We start from the raw sequence: 20,492 nt of genomic DNA, 5'->3' as shown, positions 1-20,492 counted from the left end.
AAATCAGGTATACTGACCTCACAGGCATGTTATGAGGAAGTGTTTCTCAAACCTTTAAGAGCTTACAGAAATGTGAATTTGCTGTGTTGTCATTGTTATTGACTGAGCTAGGTCTTTAGTGAAACTGATACCTTGATTGATCTGTAGTCCTCATCAGGGAAACTTCCACAAAAGGGACCTCCCCCAAACCCCTCCATTACCCCATTTTCCATGAATTAACACCTTTTCCAACCAGCCCATTTTTCCATGTCTTTTGTTTGTGTGTTTATGACTGAGAGCTCCTGTTTCATCCTACTTCAGAGAAAAAACAAAAGGTGCTCAGTTCTAAATGACCTTCAGCTTCCTCCAACCACTGTTCCCAAGAGGGAAGTAGAGAACTCTATCCTCTCTTCCCTGGCTACACCCCCAGATTCTGAACTCGGACCCCCCCCCCCCCGGAGATGGGTCTGCTCCCTTACAGACAGGAGGGAGTAGCTTAGAATAACAAAAGAATCAGAAATGGGAGTTTCTCCTGAGGAGCTTTAACATTTTAAACAGTATTACTGAATCCTGTAATTAAGTAATAAAGCCAGAGACATTGTTTTGAAAGAGAAGTTACTAACGTGCTCTTTAAGTTTAAATAGGAGAGTCTGTCCACTATATATGTCACAGATTTCTTTCAATTGCTTAAACTACTTTTACAACCCAAGCAGGACTAGGAGATATTAGTATTCTGGCAGCAGTAATTAAGAATCATGGTACTGGAAAACCTGAATGCTGCTGTAAAAGCAGTAGTTCAAAAGGCACAGCTAACAAGTGGCCATTGGTGACTATTTTTTTTTTCAAGCACAGGCCTTGGCGCAGTTCTGTTATCCATGGCTACTCAACTGGACAAAACAAACATCAGGACAAGTTTTAAGCACAAGTTTATACCAAGACCAAGTCTCCCTTTCATACAGTAACTGACTGAGGTCTAATTATAATGCAGGGAGTGCCCTTGCATTTAGGACTTTCCAAAGGGACCTGAGCAGAGAGGTGAGAGCCTATTCTATTCCCTGAGACTACTGCCGGGCTGGTCTGCAAGGGCCAATGGAGGGGGAAAGTAAGGAATGAATTGCCACGGCTCTTTGAGAAGAGGTGAGCTGGACTGGGCCCAAAGATTCCATTGACCTCAAGATTACAGTTCATTTGGAAAATTTTGAAAGCAATGCTCCTTTTTTATTTTTATTTTTTGCCAATGACAACTTCTATTCCCTCGCCCCTAATCATAATCAACAAATAGATGCTTAGTCATCACTTTTAGGGGCGCTCACTCACTGGATGTACGGAAACGGAAAAAAGCTTTGGGCTGCATTTTACTCATTTGAAAGAGGGTGGCTAAGTTGTTGTTTTAGGGCTCATGTGTATGGTTTTTCATGTTTGTCTTTTTTAAAAAAAGATCAATATGGAATATGAAAACTTGAGTTAGGGGACCTTTGCTTATAACATAAAGGCAGCTAGGTGGCGCAGCGGATAGAGAGATAGAAATGCTGGGTCTGCAGTTAGGAAGACCTAAATTCAAATCTGACCTCAGACACTTCTTAGCTCTGTGATCTTGGGCAAGACCTGTTTGCCTCATTTTCCTCATCTGGAAAATGAACTGGAGAAGCAAATGGCATACCACTCCAGTATCTTTGCCAAGAACACCCCAAATAGGATCACAAAGAGTCAGATACAACTGAACAACAACAAGAAGGCACTTAATAAATGCTTATTCTCTTCCTTTTCCCTATTCCACATTTGTAGCTTTTAGAGTCTTGTTAATAACAAAACTATAAAAATTCACTTTCCTCCTTGATGGCTGGGAATGGTTTAGAGAGATCCTTAAAAAAATGACACTACATGCTTGCTCATTTTTACATTTTCATAACTTCATCTAACCTTCTGTAATTGAAACGGCCAAATTAAATCTTGTTTAATATCATCTTGCATAACTGCTGCACCATATTTTCCAACACTTCTCGAAGGAGTTACCTGACCCAAATCTGGGGTTTGCAATAGCAATAATTTTAATCAAGGTTGTTGTATCTCAACTTGGGATAATTTTTTTCTTAAAATAAAACAAAAACAAAAAACCAGGCATTTAGAGCACGGTTTAGAATGCTTATTTACTACATGACATACATTTTTCACAGCATATTTACTACTTGACAAGAGAACTCTTTGAGATCCAGGAACTACTTTTCACAAATAATTTCTCTTTGAATGGTCTAAATAAACGTGTTTGTATCTGTCACCATTAGGTTAAAGGAACAGTTATTACAATACCAACTTAGACTTTTTAAAAAGACCTTCAGTTCAATTAGTCACTTTTTCATCTGTAAAATGAAGAGCTGGGACTAGATGACCTTTTAGGTTTCTTCCAGCTCTGCATCTATGACCATAGGAAGCATAATTTAAGACGAACTAGGAAAAAAACAGAAAGCACATTAATGTGAAAGCCAGGGGATACAGGGAGGACAAGAGGATGGGAGAGATGTGGAACCAGGGGAAAGCAAAGGGAACCTAATTTACAAATGGTCAGGCTCCAAGTTTTTTCAGATTTAGTCACGTCCAGAAAAACTGTAAATGTTTATTGGATGTATTTTCTAACTAGGTACTTAAAAAAAAATAAACAGCCTTTATTTATTAAAATATAAACAAAAAGCAACTGTAGCTACGATGTTAAAGGTCAGCCAAGGTAACAGTGTCCAAAAAAACAGGTAAATCTCGAAACTTCCTTTTCATTTCTGTGTTTGGTGTCCCCTTAGGCAGCCCATAAATACCAGTGTAACAATCGCTCTAAGATACAGAGTTCAACAGCTATATGGAATGAGGGACAGCTAGAGAGCCCCTAGAAAGCTTAGTTGTCAGCCTCCTTCCTGTGTCAGAGAGGGAAAACCACTCACTGCAAGCCTCAGTTTCCTGGGCTTTGCCAAGTCTCAGTCAACCACAGTTGTTCCATATCAAAAGCTTGTATCAAGTGGTCACTTTGTAGGTGCTGAAAGTGAATTTTTAAAGCTTCATGAGAAACTTTATACAAATTCAGTAATGATACATATTTTAAAAGTCAGTGTTATTAAGCTCTACCACATAGATCTTTTTACAGGAAAATCCCCCCCAATAAGAAATAAAACATTGTGGAACAAATATTTACACAATTAAACTAGGGATATTCTTGAAATAGATAACAAAAATAGGCTTTAAAAAGTCACTGCCAGCCTAGAGAAGTGTTGAGAAATTGCAACTCCCTTCCCTCATTGCAGAGCTGGGGGTCTGTGGAGGAAGATAACCGTATGCTGTCTGATAGGATTGATATGTAGATTGATTGTGTCTATCTGCTTTTTCCTACCTCTTTCTTATTTAAATCTTTGTTATGAGGATGGCTCACTGGCTAGCAAGGGGAGAAGGAAATAATAGAGATGTAAAAACAAAATACATTTTATAAAAGTCTTAGAAAGAGATGGGTTTGGATTTAAGGGACCTGTGTTTGAATCACAGTTCTCTCTCTGAAATAAGAATTGACCCAGCCACAATTCCTCTGGGCCTCAAACTGAGAAACTCTCCATCTGTAAAATGGAATGGGGGTGAAAGGTGGGAGGAGTGTTGGACTAGATGTCCTTAAAGGTCTATCAGCTCTATGAAATTGAACTACATTCCTTTCCCAAGAAAAGATCTTAGGCCAAGTCACTCAATCTCTCAGTACCTCAGTCTCCTCTTCTAGAAGAGAGGTATGATCATAATACTTGCCCTATAAAACTCACAAGGTTGTTATAAAGATAAAAGTACAGACAGGAGAGAACTTCGCAAGTCTAAAAATTCTCCATGAATCCTCTGCATGCCAGATGATTAAAAAGTTTTTGCTGCTTTGGACAAGTGTGGTGACCCTATTAGTTTGAGGTTCAGTTAGCACAAGCTTCCAAAGTAGGAATTTTAGTATAAGTAAGTTAAAAAGGGAATATGAGTAGATTTCATAGTTGGAAGGGATATTAAGAGATTATTATCTCGAACAACTGTCTCATTTTAAAGATGAAGAAAAATGAAGCCCTGAGAGGTGAGGCATTTTTCCTAGGATCACATGAACTTGGGAGTCGAAACCAGCTCTCTAAAGGGTCTACTGCTTCTCTGCTTTTTTGCTCTCTGTCCTTCTGTGATTGAGGGTCTCCCTTAGAATGGTGCATACTTCTGGCTTTTCAAAGCATTTTCATATCTATCACCACGCTTGATTTTTATAATAACCCTAACGAGTAGCTAATTCTATTCACTTTAACAAGCTTTTATTAAGAGCCTCCTATGTGCCAGGCATTGTACTCCTATAGAAGTCACCTATAATCTTAGTTTGCAAACAGAGAAATCAAGGCACTTGGTTATATGATTTGTCCAACGTTACAAAGCTACTTAACAGAAGGGCCAGAATTTATACCAGTTCTCCCAACTTTTAATCCAGTGTTTTTTCCATATTACCTACAACCATAGAAAGCAATGAAAACAGGCATTCTTCATTCAAAGTAAATCAGAGAAGCAAAATTTCAAATACACATAATGGATGAATGAAGAAACAAATTCATTTTTTCCATTATCTGAAATCTATCATTTAAGGGACCAGAAGACACACCTTGATTTCTGCTAGCTGCATGACTTCAGGGAAGACTTCAATACAGTTGGAGTGGGCAATCACCGTGTGCATCCGTCTGCAGTTCATGATGGTGGTTGGAATGGCTTTCAGTTTGTTCCCACTGATATCAATTTCCTCCAGCTCCTCCAGTTTGGCCATCTTACTATAAAGGTGAAAATCATGGGGATGGGGGAAGGGAGAGAAATCATAAAACAATTATAATTCAATTTAGATGAAAAATAACCTTACTAAAGAGAATAAAAAAGGAATTGGACTTATTTATTGTCTTTTTAAAGGCTATTTTATAATGGAAAGGATTACAAAACAATAAAACTAAAGAATTTTCCTCTATAGTTTTCCCTTGCCATCGCTAACATTTTTAAAAAATATATACTTGTATTTACATTTTATAATAGTTATATTTGATAATAACTAACATTTATATAGTGCTTCAACATTTGCAAAGTGCTTTCAGCATTTGTTTATTAAAGGCCAGACTAGAAATATCTCGAGGGAGCAAGCACATTTATTTGACTTCCAGGATAAACCCTCCTCAGTGGATCAAACCAACATTAGCTCATCTTGATTATCTGAAAGATTCCAGCTGAAAGTGTGATTTCTCAGCCATCTCGAAGAAGAGAAGAAATGGAGAAATATGCTTAAATGGGAGGGAAGGGAATAAGCATTTTATACAGTGCCCAACACATGCCTGGTACTGTGCAAGGTGCTTTACACATCTAATTAAAAGGCTTTTCTTGTTCTTCCAAGCCTCTTTCTGAAATGGATTTCTCCAAGATTGTTGGGAATACACATCAAAGATCATCTTTAAAGCCAGAAGGCCTTGGAGGTTATTAAATCTAACTCCTTCATTTTACAGATGAGGGAACTGAGGCACAGAGAGAAGTTAAGTGACTTGGTTAGTAAGAATTGGGAAGTGGGAAATGAAGCATCCAGAGAGACTGTGTGGTTAGTGTCTCCGCCTCATGGCTGGTGTAGTACAGCCTTCAGATGAAAGTCTTCAAGAGACAGTCGATACTTTTACACAAAAATCGATACATGTTCTAATGTCTCTAGCCTAGACAACTGAGAAGTTATTCTTAACATCTAAATTTTTGTTCATTCAGATATAATCCCATTCTATCTACCAATATTCTATACTGTTGCAGGGTAATTCTGTAGGCTCAAAGGTAGAGTCCACTTGACATTCATTCCTGCATCTTCCCCTAACACTGTTCTCCCACCTTTCCCCTCAATCCCTTCATATGAAAGAAAATTCCCTCTACCAATGCAGGTCGGCACCTTCTCTGTACCTTGTGGTCTTAGAGAATTGCCCAGAGCACAAGGAGGTTAAGTGACTTTCTCAGAGTCACACAGTCAATATGTATCAGTGGCAGCACCTGAACTCAGGCCTTCCTAACTTCAAGGCCAGCTCTGTATTCACTATTCCAGGTTCCCCAATAATTACAGTCATTTATGATAATTTCAAGCTTTTGCTTATTCACATTTATTTGATTTCTTATAATGTACTAAGTGATTCAAAGAGTCAGCAGGAAAATTTTTTAATTGTCTTCCCTATCTTTCCACTCCAAATATAAAATTATTTAACTATTTCTGGAAGATAAAATGTCATTGGTCACCTAACATTTCTCCTATGAAAATTCACATTACTAACTGCATAGGTTCACAGATTTGTACAACACTAATCCAGATCCTTTTAAGTGAATGAAGCCACCCTGATACTAGGACATATTAAAGAGAATATGTGCCTGATGTAAGGGCTGGGAAATCCTACTACATTTTGAGTTACAAAACTCTTAGGAGAGCATATAAATATTACATATTAAGGGATTCAGAAAGAGTAGCAAAAATTATAAAGGTCATAGAAAATAGGTCCAGGAAGGAGAAAAACTAAAAGGCCAAAGGTCTTTAAAGGATATAAAGTACATATGTTTTTAGATAGATACCTACACAGATATAGATATATAAAGTTTATTAAAGGTTTGGTTTTTTTAAAATATATGAAAGATGATGCCTTGGTATTCTTTACCTTTGAGAAAAGACAGAAGAAGTGAAAGTGGGCTTAAAGCTGAGAAATCCCAGTTTAAGGAAGAATTCCTCCAGTTAGGGTAATTCAAATACGAGTAATGTGTTAAAGTGCTACTTCTCTCAGCCTCTCTGTGGTCAACATATGACTCTAGGTTAGTTTGTGAGGGAGCGAAACAAGCTAAAGAGACTCTGGGTATGGATCCAACAGGTGACCGTGCGTCTGCCATCTGATGACCAGTTTAGGCAAGTTCAGAGTCAGGATTGACCGCCAGGCCATGGCCTTTTTCAGCAAGACCAACTTGTGAAGCCTAAGTTGTAGAGGTGCTGCAATCAGAACTTCATCACAACTGATGAAACAGCAGGTCCCTGAACAACTGAGGTTACTGAGTGGGTTAAGTCTCTACCACTAGAGATCTTCACTGAAAAAACAGATGTGCATTTGTCCTAAATGGCTTAGAAATTCACTAGCGTGAAGGCAGAAGGATGGCCTGGATGATGCTATGATCCTGTCATGTCTCTTATTCCATGACTGTATGATTTTATGACTTTATCTTAAGATAGTATTTCTATTAGATGAGTAAGGGAACTGTGAAAAAAGGGTCATGGTCATCAATACTCAATGGTTGGCAATACCATGAAAAAGGATCTAACATATAACTCAAGCTTAAAATGAACAGAGCATCTTCCACGGCAGTAGAACACAGAAGCCCAGGCACAATTTTAATTTTTGCGCAATTTAAATACAGCCATTAAATACAGCACAATATGTTAAGACCCAAAGGATGTTTCTTTGATATGTGGGTGTGTGCAAGGTTCAAATTTGTTTAATGAGTATATCCTAATAAGAAGGTACCACGGTAAAATTATCCATACTGGATTCAGTATATGTACACATGTTAATATAATACTGTTGCATTTAAATTCTGGAGAGTCATAAATATCAAAGCTGTAGCTCTGGTAGTAATCACAAATTATTTGAATTGTGACAAATTTCTATGAATGAATTAGATACCATATTATGCCTTTGTGAATAAATACAGAAGTAGCAGCTATATGATAGCCTTTATGTCCCTGATTTATAATCTCATTCTCAGAAGTGAATTAATAGTTAGAAGGATGTTGGAAAAAATAAACAAAAGCAGATTAGATAAAGAAACAGACCTGTTGTTGTTTGCTTGTTTTTTTGGGAGGAAGTTCAAGATATGTTTTCATCCATGTGCAGAACTTCTGGCATTAGAACTCCCTCCTCAAAATTCCAATGTGTTAGTGTGAGATCTAATCCTGGTTTGATCAGCCCTGTCAGAGTAGCATACGTTCTGCACAAAGTCTATGTATAAAGCAAAGGTGCTGATCAAACTTAAAGGATTAGAGGGCAGAAACATAGTTGTTATTGTTTTTCTTTCTAAACACACATCTATGGTTTCTCTCATCCCTACTCTCTACGATTGACTATATTTTAAAAAGTGTCACTAAAGGAACAATTTGAAGGACTTCCCTTACCTTGCTGGAAAACTCTGGAGCCGATTGTAGGCCATGTGTAGAATCTTCAAGTGAGGGTGTCCTATTAACAAGGGCACGCATTTGTCAGTGAGGCGGTTGTTGGTCAAGTACAGCTCCTGCAAGATGCTGCTTGTCTCTTCAGAAAGTGTGGCTGGAGGAATGGTTTCCAACTTGTTGGCAGATGCATTTAGGAACCTCAAGCTGCAAAATCAGAACATAGAAATTTCTGGGTTAATCAGCATTACACACTACCTCTCAAGGTTATTTAATCTCATTCTAGCAAAGGAAAGGGCTAAACTCTATGACTTCTGAAGTCCCTTCTCACTGCCAACATTTTTTGATTATGACACTCAGGTAATCCAAACCTTCAAGTAACCATCATTTTCTCAAAAGAAAAAGTCCCAAATGGGAAGATGAGAATGCTCACAAAAAGAACTGAAGCTATACTGTATAGTTTTTTTTTTAAATGGCTCTCTAAAGATTTCCAAAGAAAAGACTTTTTAAAAAATCAGCTTTGTAAATATTTTCCTATGTTAATTATAGTCATGAAGGTGCTTAGCATTTGTGCTCCATTAATTCACTTGTGGTCCTGAGTTCCTGTTCTGATATCAGCTGTGTGACCCTGAGCAAGTCATTCATCTTACTTGAACCTCGGTTTCTACTGCAAAACTTTCTACGGCAAAACTACTTGCAAAACCAAGATACTAATATTTATACTTGCTACATCTTGCTTCTCCTCCTCACTGACTGGGCACCTCCTATTCACAAGGCACTGTGACAGCTACTAAAGGACAAAGACCCTGTCCTTTCCCATAAGGATCTTATAACCTCTTAAGGGAGCTGAGACACTCAAATACACACAAATCAATATAACAGAAAGTAGATAGTGAAGGACACAAGGGAGGAATAAAACAGTGCTCTGGGAAGGGAGTTCAGGGATAGGAAAAGCATAGTGGAACAGGTGTTGTTTAAGTGATGTCATGAAGTACTGATAGTATTTTATCTTTTAGAGACTTGGAAGGGCAAATGGGAGAGGAACATTTCATTACAAGCATAGGGAAAAGCATGGACGCAAGAGTATAGGGTGAGTTTAAGGACCTTAACATGATTTCTCTATGAGGGAAAAATTTAAGATAAGGCTGGAGAGGTGAGTGGGTGCTGGATTATAAAGGGCACTGAATACTAAGGCTAAGAAAAATCAAGCTTTATTTGGAAGGCAATGGAGTACTATTAAAGGTTTAGGGGCAAAGTACCAGGTACTACAAAGAATTTCATTGCTTTTTCAGATAGCTATTAGTCATTAAACCTGCATGAATTAAATTTCCATTCCAAAAGAACAGTTTAAAGCCAAATTGTAGCAAGTAGCCTCACTCCCTTCTGGTATCAAGGGAGCAGAGCAAAATACTTTTTTTCTAAAAAAGCCTGCTGATCTAAATTCTAACATCTACCTATGGTTGTAAATGTTGTCATTTGCCAGGACTATCAGGTATACTGCTTTAAAAAAAAAAAGCAAAACAAAACTGAAATCTAAACATTTAAATGTTGCAAGAATTTGGTAAAAATACTACCTTAAGTTTACAAACGTAGACATTTAGAAACTCCTATCTCTTCCTTACTTTCAAATAAGTATTTCCAATTAGTGTTCTATTCTAGAAGGAGGATTAGGGAAAGACAGACAAAAAATCATTTTTCAGTGTGAAAGATCCATCTCCATGGGAAACCAATCCCATCTTCTGAGTTATTATTTTCTACGTTGCATTTTCTCAACTATAAGCAAAAATGGTTAAGTTCCATGTATGGAACATTCTAGTTAGTTGATGTTCTATTATAACTTGCTATTCTTAATTTAAGTTGAACGCTTAAATTAAAAGTTAGCAGTGTGACAGACCATTTTACCTATCCATCCTTCCACCTCACCTTCCCAAGACTGACACTGAAGTTCTGAGTTATGAAAGGTAAATAGTTGCTTATTTTAAATGAAGCATTCTTTTTGGACATAATAAAGAGTGGGTATTAGCTTACCCTATAAGAAAATGATCACGAATACATCAATTTTGCTATTCACTCATTATAATCATGTACCTCTGTAACCTTTACTCATATTTTCACTGAAATATTTTAATATTTAGAGAAGATACATCAATTTTACATTTTGTCGGCTGTCATTTTGCTTCCTGATACACTGAAAAAAAGATCAAATTTAAGGTTATTTTAATACCCCTTTCTACAACACCTTAATCTTAGTCAACTCTTATTGGGAAAAGTTCTCGTCAACCATATAGGCAAATGCAAAATGCTAAATAATGGATTTGGGACAAATCTCACTTTGGTCAACTAATGAAAATGGGGACATTTACAAGCAGAGGTTAAGGCCAGAATCAGACAAAGTAGGCAGCAGCCTCAGGCAAAACACACATTGGGAATACACAATGAAGGATTTTTAAAAATTCTTCATGGCACATAAATATTTATTTTGTGTTAAGTTCCTAGTAAAGGCTCAAAGCCTCCAGCGGACACTAATACACAGGAGAGTACAATTTTGAAACAATGGGATGTGAAATTTTCAAATTTTGCCCATGATTCCTTTTCAGAGTCCTAGTTCCAAACTAAATTTAGAGCCTACATTATGGATCAGAATATACAATAAAGTTAAAAATCAAAGCATCTGGGATTCTAAGAGGGACAGGGTCATTGAAAAGGGAGAGGGTACAAAGTAGTTGAGAGACATTCTTCTGATGCTCATAAGAGTCTAAGGAAAAAAAAAAAGGGAAGAAAATCCAGGATCTACTAAAATCTCCTCAGAAAGTCCCTGCAGTCCACAGGTTTGAAATAGTGAAGTTCAAAAGCATTCCAAAGAAAAGGGCAGCATGGGGCAGGGTTTTTTCCTTTAGGCTTTTCTTTATTTTAGTTTTTATTTTTATTTAGTATTTTCTTTAGGCTTCACTCAAGACCCCAAATTGCTGGTTTGCGGAAATGGGAAATATTTTTCTTACAAGGATTAACACATATGGACCTTCTGTCTAAATTCCTGAACTCAAGTCTCTCCTGTCTTCCAAAATTAACTCTGACCTTTTTTGCTGGTGTCTTCAAAGATCCTGGGCATCAAAGATTCTGAACTCCTTAACTATGTCTTATGTGGAAGAAGGGAGCAGAGTCCCTTTTGAGAAGGGAGAGTGAGGGATGTCAACGAGGACTGTAGGTGAAAACTAAAAGTGTATTTATTCATGCCATTTTTATATTGTTAGGTAAAATGAAAGCTTCAGATTAAGGGGATAACAAGGCAACAACCCACTAATTCAATTATTCTCACATTACTTATAGCACTATAGGATTTAGATGAGAAGGGACCACAGAAGTCATCCATTCCAACTCCTCAGAAGTGAGCTGAGGTCCAGTAAGGGAAGATGATATGTCCAAGGCCATATACAACACAGTGTAATAAAATGGCAATAGGCAGGATTTGAATTCAAGCCCTCTGACTCCAAATCTAATGCTCTTTCCACTATATCATAACCATATTTAGGGAAAAAGCAGCCTTCCCAAAATAGAACAATTCCCATTAGTGAAACATTTAATCAGATGACTAGAGGGGAAAAAAAACAAATAAGAAAGCTTGAAAAGGCTACACAGACCATAAAAAAAAAACATGGGAAATTATTATAGTGGAGCTCGCTGTGGTGGAAAAAACAAACTTGCATTGATACAAATTCTAAAATTCCTCAAAAGAGGAATGAGATTAACTTCATCATCCTTTTGTCCTGAAGACTAATCACATATAATTTTCTTTAAGTTCCCATGCTACTTACTATACAAACCATGCCAATAAAAAACTAAAAACCAAGAATAATTAGGAACTAAATAATCAACCTTTGTTTTTGTCCTAAATTTGAAGCACTCTGAAACATCACGGAACCAGATTACTTGGGTAGAAGGGAAATCCATAAAACAATTGCTTTAAAATAAATTGATTAGAACACATGGAGTTGTATGGAAAGAGAATTATTTTAGGCAGCTAGGTAGAATAGTGGATAGAGCACTGGCTCTGGCATCATGATGACCTGAGTTCAACTCTAGTCTCACACATATTAGCTCTGTGACCCTGGACAAGTCACTTAACTTCTGTCTGCCTCAGCTTCCTCAACTGTAAAATGGGGATAGTAACAGGAGTGTGAGAATCTAGTAAGATAATATCTGTAAAGTATTTTTCACAGTGGCTGACACACAGTAGGTGCTTAATAAATATTTCCTTTCTCTGAATTTTAAAAAGAAAAAAAAAGATAAACAGATAAACTGAAGGATATTTGGAAAACAATGCAAACACTGACAAAAAGATACCTCCGTAAGCAGACTACTAAAAAAATTTACAAATACTTCACAGCTTCTGGATGAAAAAAGTAAACTTATTTTGAAAAAGATTCATAGTCCTATCATGGTGATACTTGCCCACTACAATTATGTAATTATGTATTCTCTTTATGAAAAATGGAGGGGAGGGGGGGCCCCTTCAGGAAGTGAAACTAGGTTAGCTAGCTTTTGGTCAGCCAATTCCAGAGGACTCCATTTGAACTGAATAAGCCTGCCTTAATCACTGCTCATTAATAGTCAAAGGAGCATACCATTGACCTGAAAGAGAGCCATGATTACAACGTTTTTAAAAACCCCAATATCGTCCATCCCCTTGGAAGTACAAAATGCCCTCCTCCCCACATCTTTGGCAGTAGACAAACTAAGAAAATTTAATGGTCTATCATATATAACTAATTTGCGTGAATAAACAAGTCCTTTTTATTTTGAACTCTTTCTGATGTAAAAACCAAGTATTGCTGTGTTAAACTTCATCTAAACCCCTACTTCATGCAAGTTTCCTTTCTCCCAAAGTCCCCCTAAAAAGTCCTTCACCTTTCTTTGAAGCATATTTTAGACTCAACTCATTGTGAAGGAATATCCATAACCTTAACTCCTCCCTCACAACGGCTACTGGAAAACAGTATTTTAAAACTGCTTCACATGCCAAGAGTTGTGTCCCAATCACATCAGCCTACCCCATTTTTGCTAAAATTAGGTATAAAGCCTTAAAGCCAACTTGTAAACTAATACAAAAGGAAAAAGGAGCCACATTCCAGCACACCAGTGCTTATAAAAGGCCAAAATGATAGGGTGACTCTAACTGAAAAACCAGGGTATCTATCTATGATGTAGCAGATACAGAATCTCACATCAATTAATCAAGATTCAGCTGTGGCCCACAAGGTTATAAAAGAGGAAAAATGCTTAATCAAGTCAAGTTTAATACTGTGGTTTCACAAGCTTTACATCATCATCATAAAATATTTACTGAGGGCCTACAAAGATCTCTAGTACTTCTCAAATTCATGGCAATGGATTCTTACCAGCACAAAGCCCTATGCAATGTTCTTTTCTCCATCCTTTTTTTTTATTATTATCTGTATGTTTAAAAAAACTAATTTTTTTTTCCTGAAGGACAGTTTTATAGTCCTCTAACGCCTCAGGTCAGCTGATGTATTACCTATATACTATTAAGACCAGCGTGTACCACATATATATAACTTCATAAATTGCATGGCACTCATCTCCAAAAAAACCTGCTTAGCAAAAAGTGTGACATTTCTCACACTCAGAACACACACACACAGACACAGTTCCTGCCCTGGAGCATTTGGAAAACAGCCAGCAACAACAGCAATGAGACAAATCCATTTCCTGCTTTCTGAGGCACTGTATTCTTCTTCCTTGGCACATTCCGTTCATCTGTTCTGGCTCATCGAGATTTTCCTTAAGTAGTTTACCACTCTTGCTCATTTTAAAATCTCAGGGCTAAATCTTATCCTTTACTTTTCTGACACTATAGCTTTGTATACTTTTCCCACCACCAACAGTGGTAGGATGTGAAGCAACAGAATATGGTTAAACATTTTACCAAATTGACCTATAAACATCGGGTTTATCAAACATTCTATATAGAATGTCTTCAATTTCAATGTCTTGCTCTGTTTCGATAATGGTCCTATAGGGGGCAGTTGGGTGGCAAAGTGGATAGAGCTGAGTACCTGGAGTCAGGAAGACTTCTCTTCCTGAGTTGAAATCTGGCCTGAGATACTTGCTAGCTGTGTGACCCTAGGCAAATCACTTAACTCTGCCTCCCTTTCTTCATCTGTAAAATAAGCTGGACAAGGAAACGTCAAACTGTCCCAGTATATTTGCCAAAAACAAAAACAAAAACCCAAAACAAACAAACAAACAAAAACACCCAAAAGAGGTCACAAAGAAAAAAGACTAAATCTATATTTTGGCTCTGATAAGACTACTATTTTCATACCACCTCTACCTTATAGGGGTAAGGGAATATAATATATAGCTTAAAAATCTAAATCTTAGAGATAGTAAACTTCAAATTAACAAGATTTTTATATTAGCAAAAAAAGCTATTAAGTTGCTCCTATGTGTAAGGCACTGTGCTATGTCTTGGAGACATAATGATGAAAAATGACAAGCTCTGCCCTGAATGAGCTTACATTCTCTTAGGGGATAAAATTAAGGAGGGAGAAACTGGTAGGGGAAGAGGATTGCTTGTAACACATAGCAGGAAAATTTGAGGAAGGTGACAGCACTTTCTGCTAGGAGTGCAGCAAAGAACTGAGAAGGCACCTGAGCTGAATCCTAGAAGAAGATTATGGTAGGATTCTTAAAGAGAAAGAAGATGAGAGAGATAAGAGGGGAAGGGAAGGAGGGGGAGAGAGAGAGATTTCAAGAGCCTGTTACGGTCAGCCTGGCTAGAACCTAGTGTGCATAGAATGTTAATGTAAAATAAGGCTGGAAATACAAGTTAGAGGCCGTTGCAGAAGACCTTAAACAGCCAGGCTAAGTTCATATTTTATCTCAGAGATAACAGTACATCGAGGTGCAATGGAAAGAGTGCTAGATTTAGAACCAGAGGAGCTGAGCTGGAATCCCAGCTTGGACAATAACTACCTGTGATACTACAGCAAGTCATTTTGATTTCTCCGAGTTTGAGTTTCCTCTTCTGTAAAATGAGGAAACTGGGTTAGATGACCTCCAAGGTCCCTTCCATCTGCAAATCTATTACCCTAAGTCGCAGAGATGCAGATTTAAGTTTCTGGAGAAAATTCCCAATAATCAGAGCTGCCCCAAAGTGCTCTGGGCTGTCTCAAAGGTTGTAAGCTCTCCATTACTGGAGGTTTAGGCAGCAGCTGGATCACCACTTGACAGGGATTTTTAAAAGGCATTTCCAGGTGTGGCCCAGACTTGATGACCTCGGAGTTAACTTCTAATTCTGAGATTTTATGATTCTATGAAATAGAAAGGTGGCCTATTACAAAATGGCTAAATACATTGGCAGCTGTGGTAGCACTACTGTAGTTCTGGAGATGTATTTTCAATTATAATAAAAACACTTCATTTATGGTACCCTGATTTATTTTAGTCCTAGACTGTAGCTTGAGTTAGTCCATCCTCCTATTGTTTCAATGAATCCACAACTGATTTACTTGATACAGATCAGAACATCTTTCTGTCTTCTCATTCTCAAGGGGGCAGTTAGGTGGCACAGTGGATAGAGTGTTGGGAATCAAGAAGACCAGAGTTTGAATCCTGCTACAAAGTTACTAAATAGCTGTCTGACTCTGGATTAAGTCACTTAGCCTCTCTCACTCAGTTTCCTCATCTGTAAGATGGAGATATTATTAGCATCTACCTCACAGGGTTGCTGTGAGGCTCAAAAGAGGCAACATATACAAAGCACTTCATAAACTTTAAATTGCTACATAAATGCTAGCTATAATTATGATATATCTGATTTTTTCTCCCACTTCAAAAATCAACAAAAATCTACTTAAAGAACTTACTACGTGCCAGGCATAATGCTAAGGAAGCACTAGGGATACAAAGAGCCCTCAATAGGCTCACATTCTAATGTATTTCCATAAATCATCCTGACAGAATTTATCCAATATGCTTTGTTTCCTTCATTATTTTATGGACACTAGAACAACATTCAGACTCTCCTGTGATCCACACTCTTAGTCCATGACAGCCCATCTCCATTTCCAGTCATATATGTCTTTCACACTACAAAGTCAAAATGTAAGAAGAGGGTCTCAAATTTGTTCATATGTAAAGCAAAGGGTTTGGCATTCAGGGTTTCTTAAACTGGAATCTGTGAACTTGGCTTTTTTGTTTGTTTGTTTGTTGGGTTCTTCCCCCCTTTTTGGAGACTGGGGTGATTGGGGTTAAGTGATTTGCCCAGGGTCACTTAGCTAGTAAGTGTTAAGTGTCTGAGGCCGAATTTGAACTCAAGTCCTCCTGACTCCAAGGCTGAAGCTCTATCCACTGCACCACCTAGCTGCCCCTATGAACTTGGTTTTTAAAACAATTTTGATAAATACATTTCTATATATTTGATTTCCTTCGTAATCCTATGTTTATTATTTAATCATTTAAAACCAGTTTTCTGAGAAGGGATCTCTAGGCTTTATAAGACTACCCAGGTAATACATGACACAAAAGATGTTAAGAAACCTTAGAATAGATATTCTCCAAGATTCTTTCTGGCTCTAAAATCCTGTCCTTCTAGAGCTATGATTCTATAAATTTTCTCAAAGTAGAAGAACCAAATTAATGGCCAAGACACAAGGCTCAGAAATCTTCAAATCTTTTTTCTCTCTAAAGAAATAATTCAATTTGCCTTCACCAAAGAGCCCAAGTAGGCAAGCCTAATATTATTTGCTCCGATATCTAGAAGGGTTAGGTCTTGAATTGCAGTTTTCAATGAACAGACTAAGAGAATTTCAGCATTATGGAGGATTTAAAGAACTAAATCTGACCAGTACCTCAATAAATATCTCCTCTACAACATACTGACAAGTGTGTGTTGAGTCTTTCCTCAAAGTGAGGAGGAACTCACTACTTCTTAAGGAAGCCCATCCAACTTTTGGATAGCTCTAATTGCTAAGAATATTTTATCTGGGGGCAGCTAGGTGGTGTGGTGGATAGAGCACTGTCCCTAGAGTCAGGAGGACCTGAGTTCAAATCGGGCCTCAGATACTTGACACTTACTAGCTGTGTGACTCTGGGCAAGTCACTTAACCTCATTGCCTGCCCCCCCCCCAAAAAAAATTATCTTATATTGTGCAGAAATTTCTTCTTTGTACATTTCCACCAAGTCACCCCTCTTCTATGGGAGGATATTTCAAAAATTTGGAGACAACTGTCACTATCTATATCCATTGTTGTTCTGTTATGTCTGACTCTTTGTGACCCTATTTGGGGTTTTCTTTTCTTTCCTTCCTCCCTCCTTTCTTTCCTTCCTCCCTCCTTTCTTTCTTTCCTCCCTCCTTTCTTTCTTTCTTCCTTTCTTTCTTTCTTTCTTTCTTTCTTTCTTTCTTTCTTTCTTTCTTTCTTTCTTTCTTTCTTTCTTTCGTGAGGCAATTGGAGTTAAGTGACTTGCCCAGAGTCACACAGCTAGTGAGTGTTATGTGTATGAGACTGAATTTGAACTCAGGTCCTCCTGACTCCAGGGCTGGTACTCTATCCACTGCACCATGTAGCTGCCCCAATTTGGGGTTTTCTTGACAAAGATACTGGAGTAGTTTGTCATTTCCTTCTCTAGCTCATTTTACAGATGAGGAAACTGAGGCAAATAGGGTTAAGTGACTTGCCCAGGGTCACATAGCTAATAAGTGTCTGAAGCCAGATTTGAATTCAGGAAGAGGACTTTTCCTGACTCCAGGGCTCTATCCACTGTACCATCTAGCTGCCCTTGTGACCTCAAAAAAATAACTTAACCTCTCAAGGCCTATTTCCTCATCTGTAAGGTGAAAAGTTATATTATCTTATATCTAAAGTCCCTTCCAGATCTAAATTTATGAGCCTTTGTTCCCCTTAAATCTTCTTTCTGGGGCAGCTGGGTGGTGCAGTGGATAGAGCACTGGCCCTGGGGTCAGGAGGACCTGACTTCAAATCTGCCTCAGACACAAGATACTTACTAGCTGTGTGACCCTAGGCAAGTCACTTAACCCCAGTTGCCACACACACACACACACACACACACACACACACACACACACACACACACTCTTCTTTTCTCCAGACTAAACATTCCCCATTTCCTTTATTATTTAGACAAATCCTACACTTACCAAGTTTGCAGATGACAGCATTGGGCGGAATACTTAATCTGTCAATGTGGCACAGGGAAAAGAGCAAGGACTTTATCGACAGAGGACCCGGCTTCAAATCCTACCTCTGATGATCCCTACTTGTACAGTCCTGGGCAAATCACAACCTTCCTGTGACTCTCCTCATCTGTAAAATGTGTGGTTTGGAAGAGATAGCCTCTGAGGCACTTTCCAGCTCTATGTCTATGACTCTATTATCCTCAAAGATCTTGAAAGCGAAATTTAATATAATAACAAGAGGCCTATGCACACTGTCTTGCATTTGGGTCAAAAAAAAAACCCAACTTCACAGTACAAGTTGGGGGATGAATACTTACACAACAGCATGAAAAAGCATTGGAATGTTTACTGGGCTAGGAGCTCATTATGAATATGCAGTGCCTTGTTCATGTATCCCTCAGTCGCCAGATCTACTTTTCTACTTTCACATGCCTTATTATCTTTCTACTTCCACACTCCCAACTGCACTCCTACTTAGGTCACGCATCAGCTCTCACCTGGGCTGTTTCAATAGCCTCCTAAGTGGTCCCCCTGCCCCAAGTCCTACCCTCTCTAATCCATCCTTTACAAATTTGCCAAATGCATGAATCTAAAGCTCAAGTCTAACATGGCATCCCATACTCAACAACTGGGTGCTTATCATCTTCAGGATGAAATATAAAAAACTCCTTCATTTGGCTTCTCAAGGGGTCTCAGTCTAACCAAACTGGCTCTCTTCTTGTTCCTTATAACCAACACCTTGTTTTCCACTTGGGTATCTTTGCTTTTGTTGTCCCCCTGGGCGAAACATATTCTCTCCCCATCTACGACCCTCAGAATATCTAGTTTCCTTTAAAGATCAACAATAGTGCCATCTTCTACAGGAGACCAATCCTAATCTCTCTAGCTAGAAGAGTCTTTCCCCTCAAATAACTTCGTTTGTCTAGTCTCAGCACAGTTCTTTGCATAAAGCAAGCCTTTGGTGAATGCCTTTTCATACCTTCATTTCTATTTTGCACAAATCTCTTTATCTATATGCTGCCTCCTCCAGCTAGACTATAAGCTCCCTGAGGAGGAGGATGGATTGCATTCTTGTCTTTCTCTCCCCAGTGCTTGGTACAGCTGCTGGAACATGGCAGGCTCTTGATAAGTATTTGTCGACTGAATGACCTTACTCAGCAGGTATTGAACTAAATATTCTCTGCCTCCAAGACATTAATCACTGTTCTGTCATAAGTCATTGACACTTACGGTCTGAGGATGGCTAGCACCTTAAGGATACTTAAACACAAAACCAAGAATGGTCTTCATTCCAGGACTGCAATCACAATGGGGCATTTGAAGGTAATGCCCCACTTAGGGATAGCCTGACTCCAGCAGGAAGTATTGCCTCTCTCTTGTAATTACTTACAGAGTGATAAAAGACATACTAAGCAGCAGTCTAAGGATGCAGTAGTGTTGGCCATTAATCAAGTGTTTCTACAACAGCAGCGTACACCCTATACCCCCAACTGCTACTTAAGACATGCTTCTTATGTTGAATGAGTGGTCTAGATGAGGAAGGGAATTAGGCTGTTGTTTTCTTATGTTCCTGTGTCTTCTGTCACTGGCTGGCTTCCTCTCAATCAGCACCGATCTAGTCAACAATGGTTATAAATTATCCCAATGCATTGAAAGGGGTAAACATAGGGCTCCCTCCCCCCTATATTTTTATACGTCTCCTAACTATAAAACCTTAAACACAACAGCCCTGCTGCATTTTTACATCTATAATTTCCCAGAAATGCCTTTATGTCCTATCCTTGTCATGAAGGGAGAAAAAGATTTTTATATATCAATATAACCACATTCCATTTCCACATATCTATATATCTTTAAATTCTCTCCTTGTGGTAAGGGGATAAAAATACTCATGTATCTGCTTATCTATGTAGATATACAGATATCTATATTGGATGTCATTTTCCCCAGAAATGTCAAATATATGAATCGTATCTTTGTGATGAGGGGATTAAAAATAGACTATCACACCTATATCTATACCTGCATAGAGATGCATAAATCTATTACATAAAGATAGCTTATATTAGCTATAAATTATATATAAAGATATAGATTACACTCGCTATAGATTAATAATT

General features: G+C 38.1%; 1 protein-coding gene across 1 annotated transcript in view; it reads right to left on the bottom strand.

The window, feature by feature from the left end:
- PHLPP1 (PH domain and leucine rich repeat protein phosphatase 1) overlaps positions 1 to 20,492 on the bottom strand; it is a 278,290-nt gene that overhangs the window by 36,658 nt on the left and 221,140 nt on the right. Inside the window, 2 exon segments of the mRNA XM_020995722.2 lie at positions 4,613 to 4,775; positions 8,159 to 8,359. Coding sequence (XP_020851381.1) covers positions 4,613 to 4,775; positions 8,159 to 8,359 — 364 coding nt within the window.

Source organism: Phascolarctos cinereus, unplaced genomic scaffold (assembly GCF_003287225.1).
Source record: "Phascolarctos cinereus isolate Bilbo 61053 unplaced genomic scaffold, phaCin_HiC Scaffold_4;HRSCAF=312, whole genome shotgun sequence".
Classification (NCBI taxonomy): Eukaryota; Metazoa; Chordata; class Mammalia; order Diprotodontia; family Phascolarctidae; genus Phascolarctos; species Phascolarctos cinereus.
This window is presented reverse-complemented; position numbering and strand designations above follow the sequence as displayed.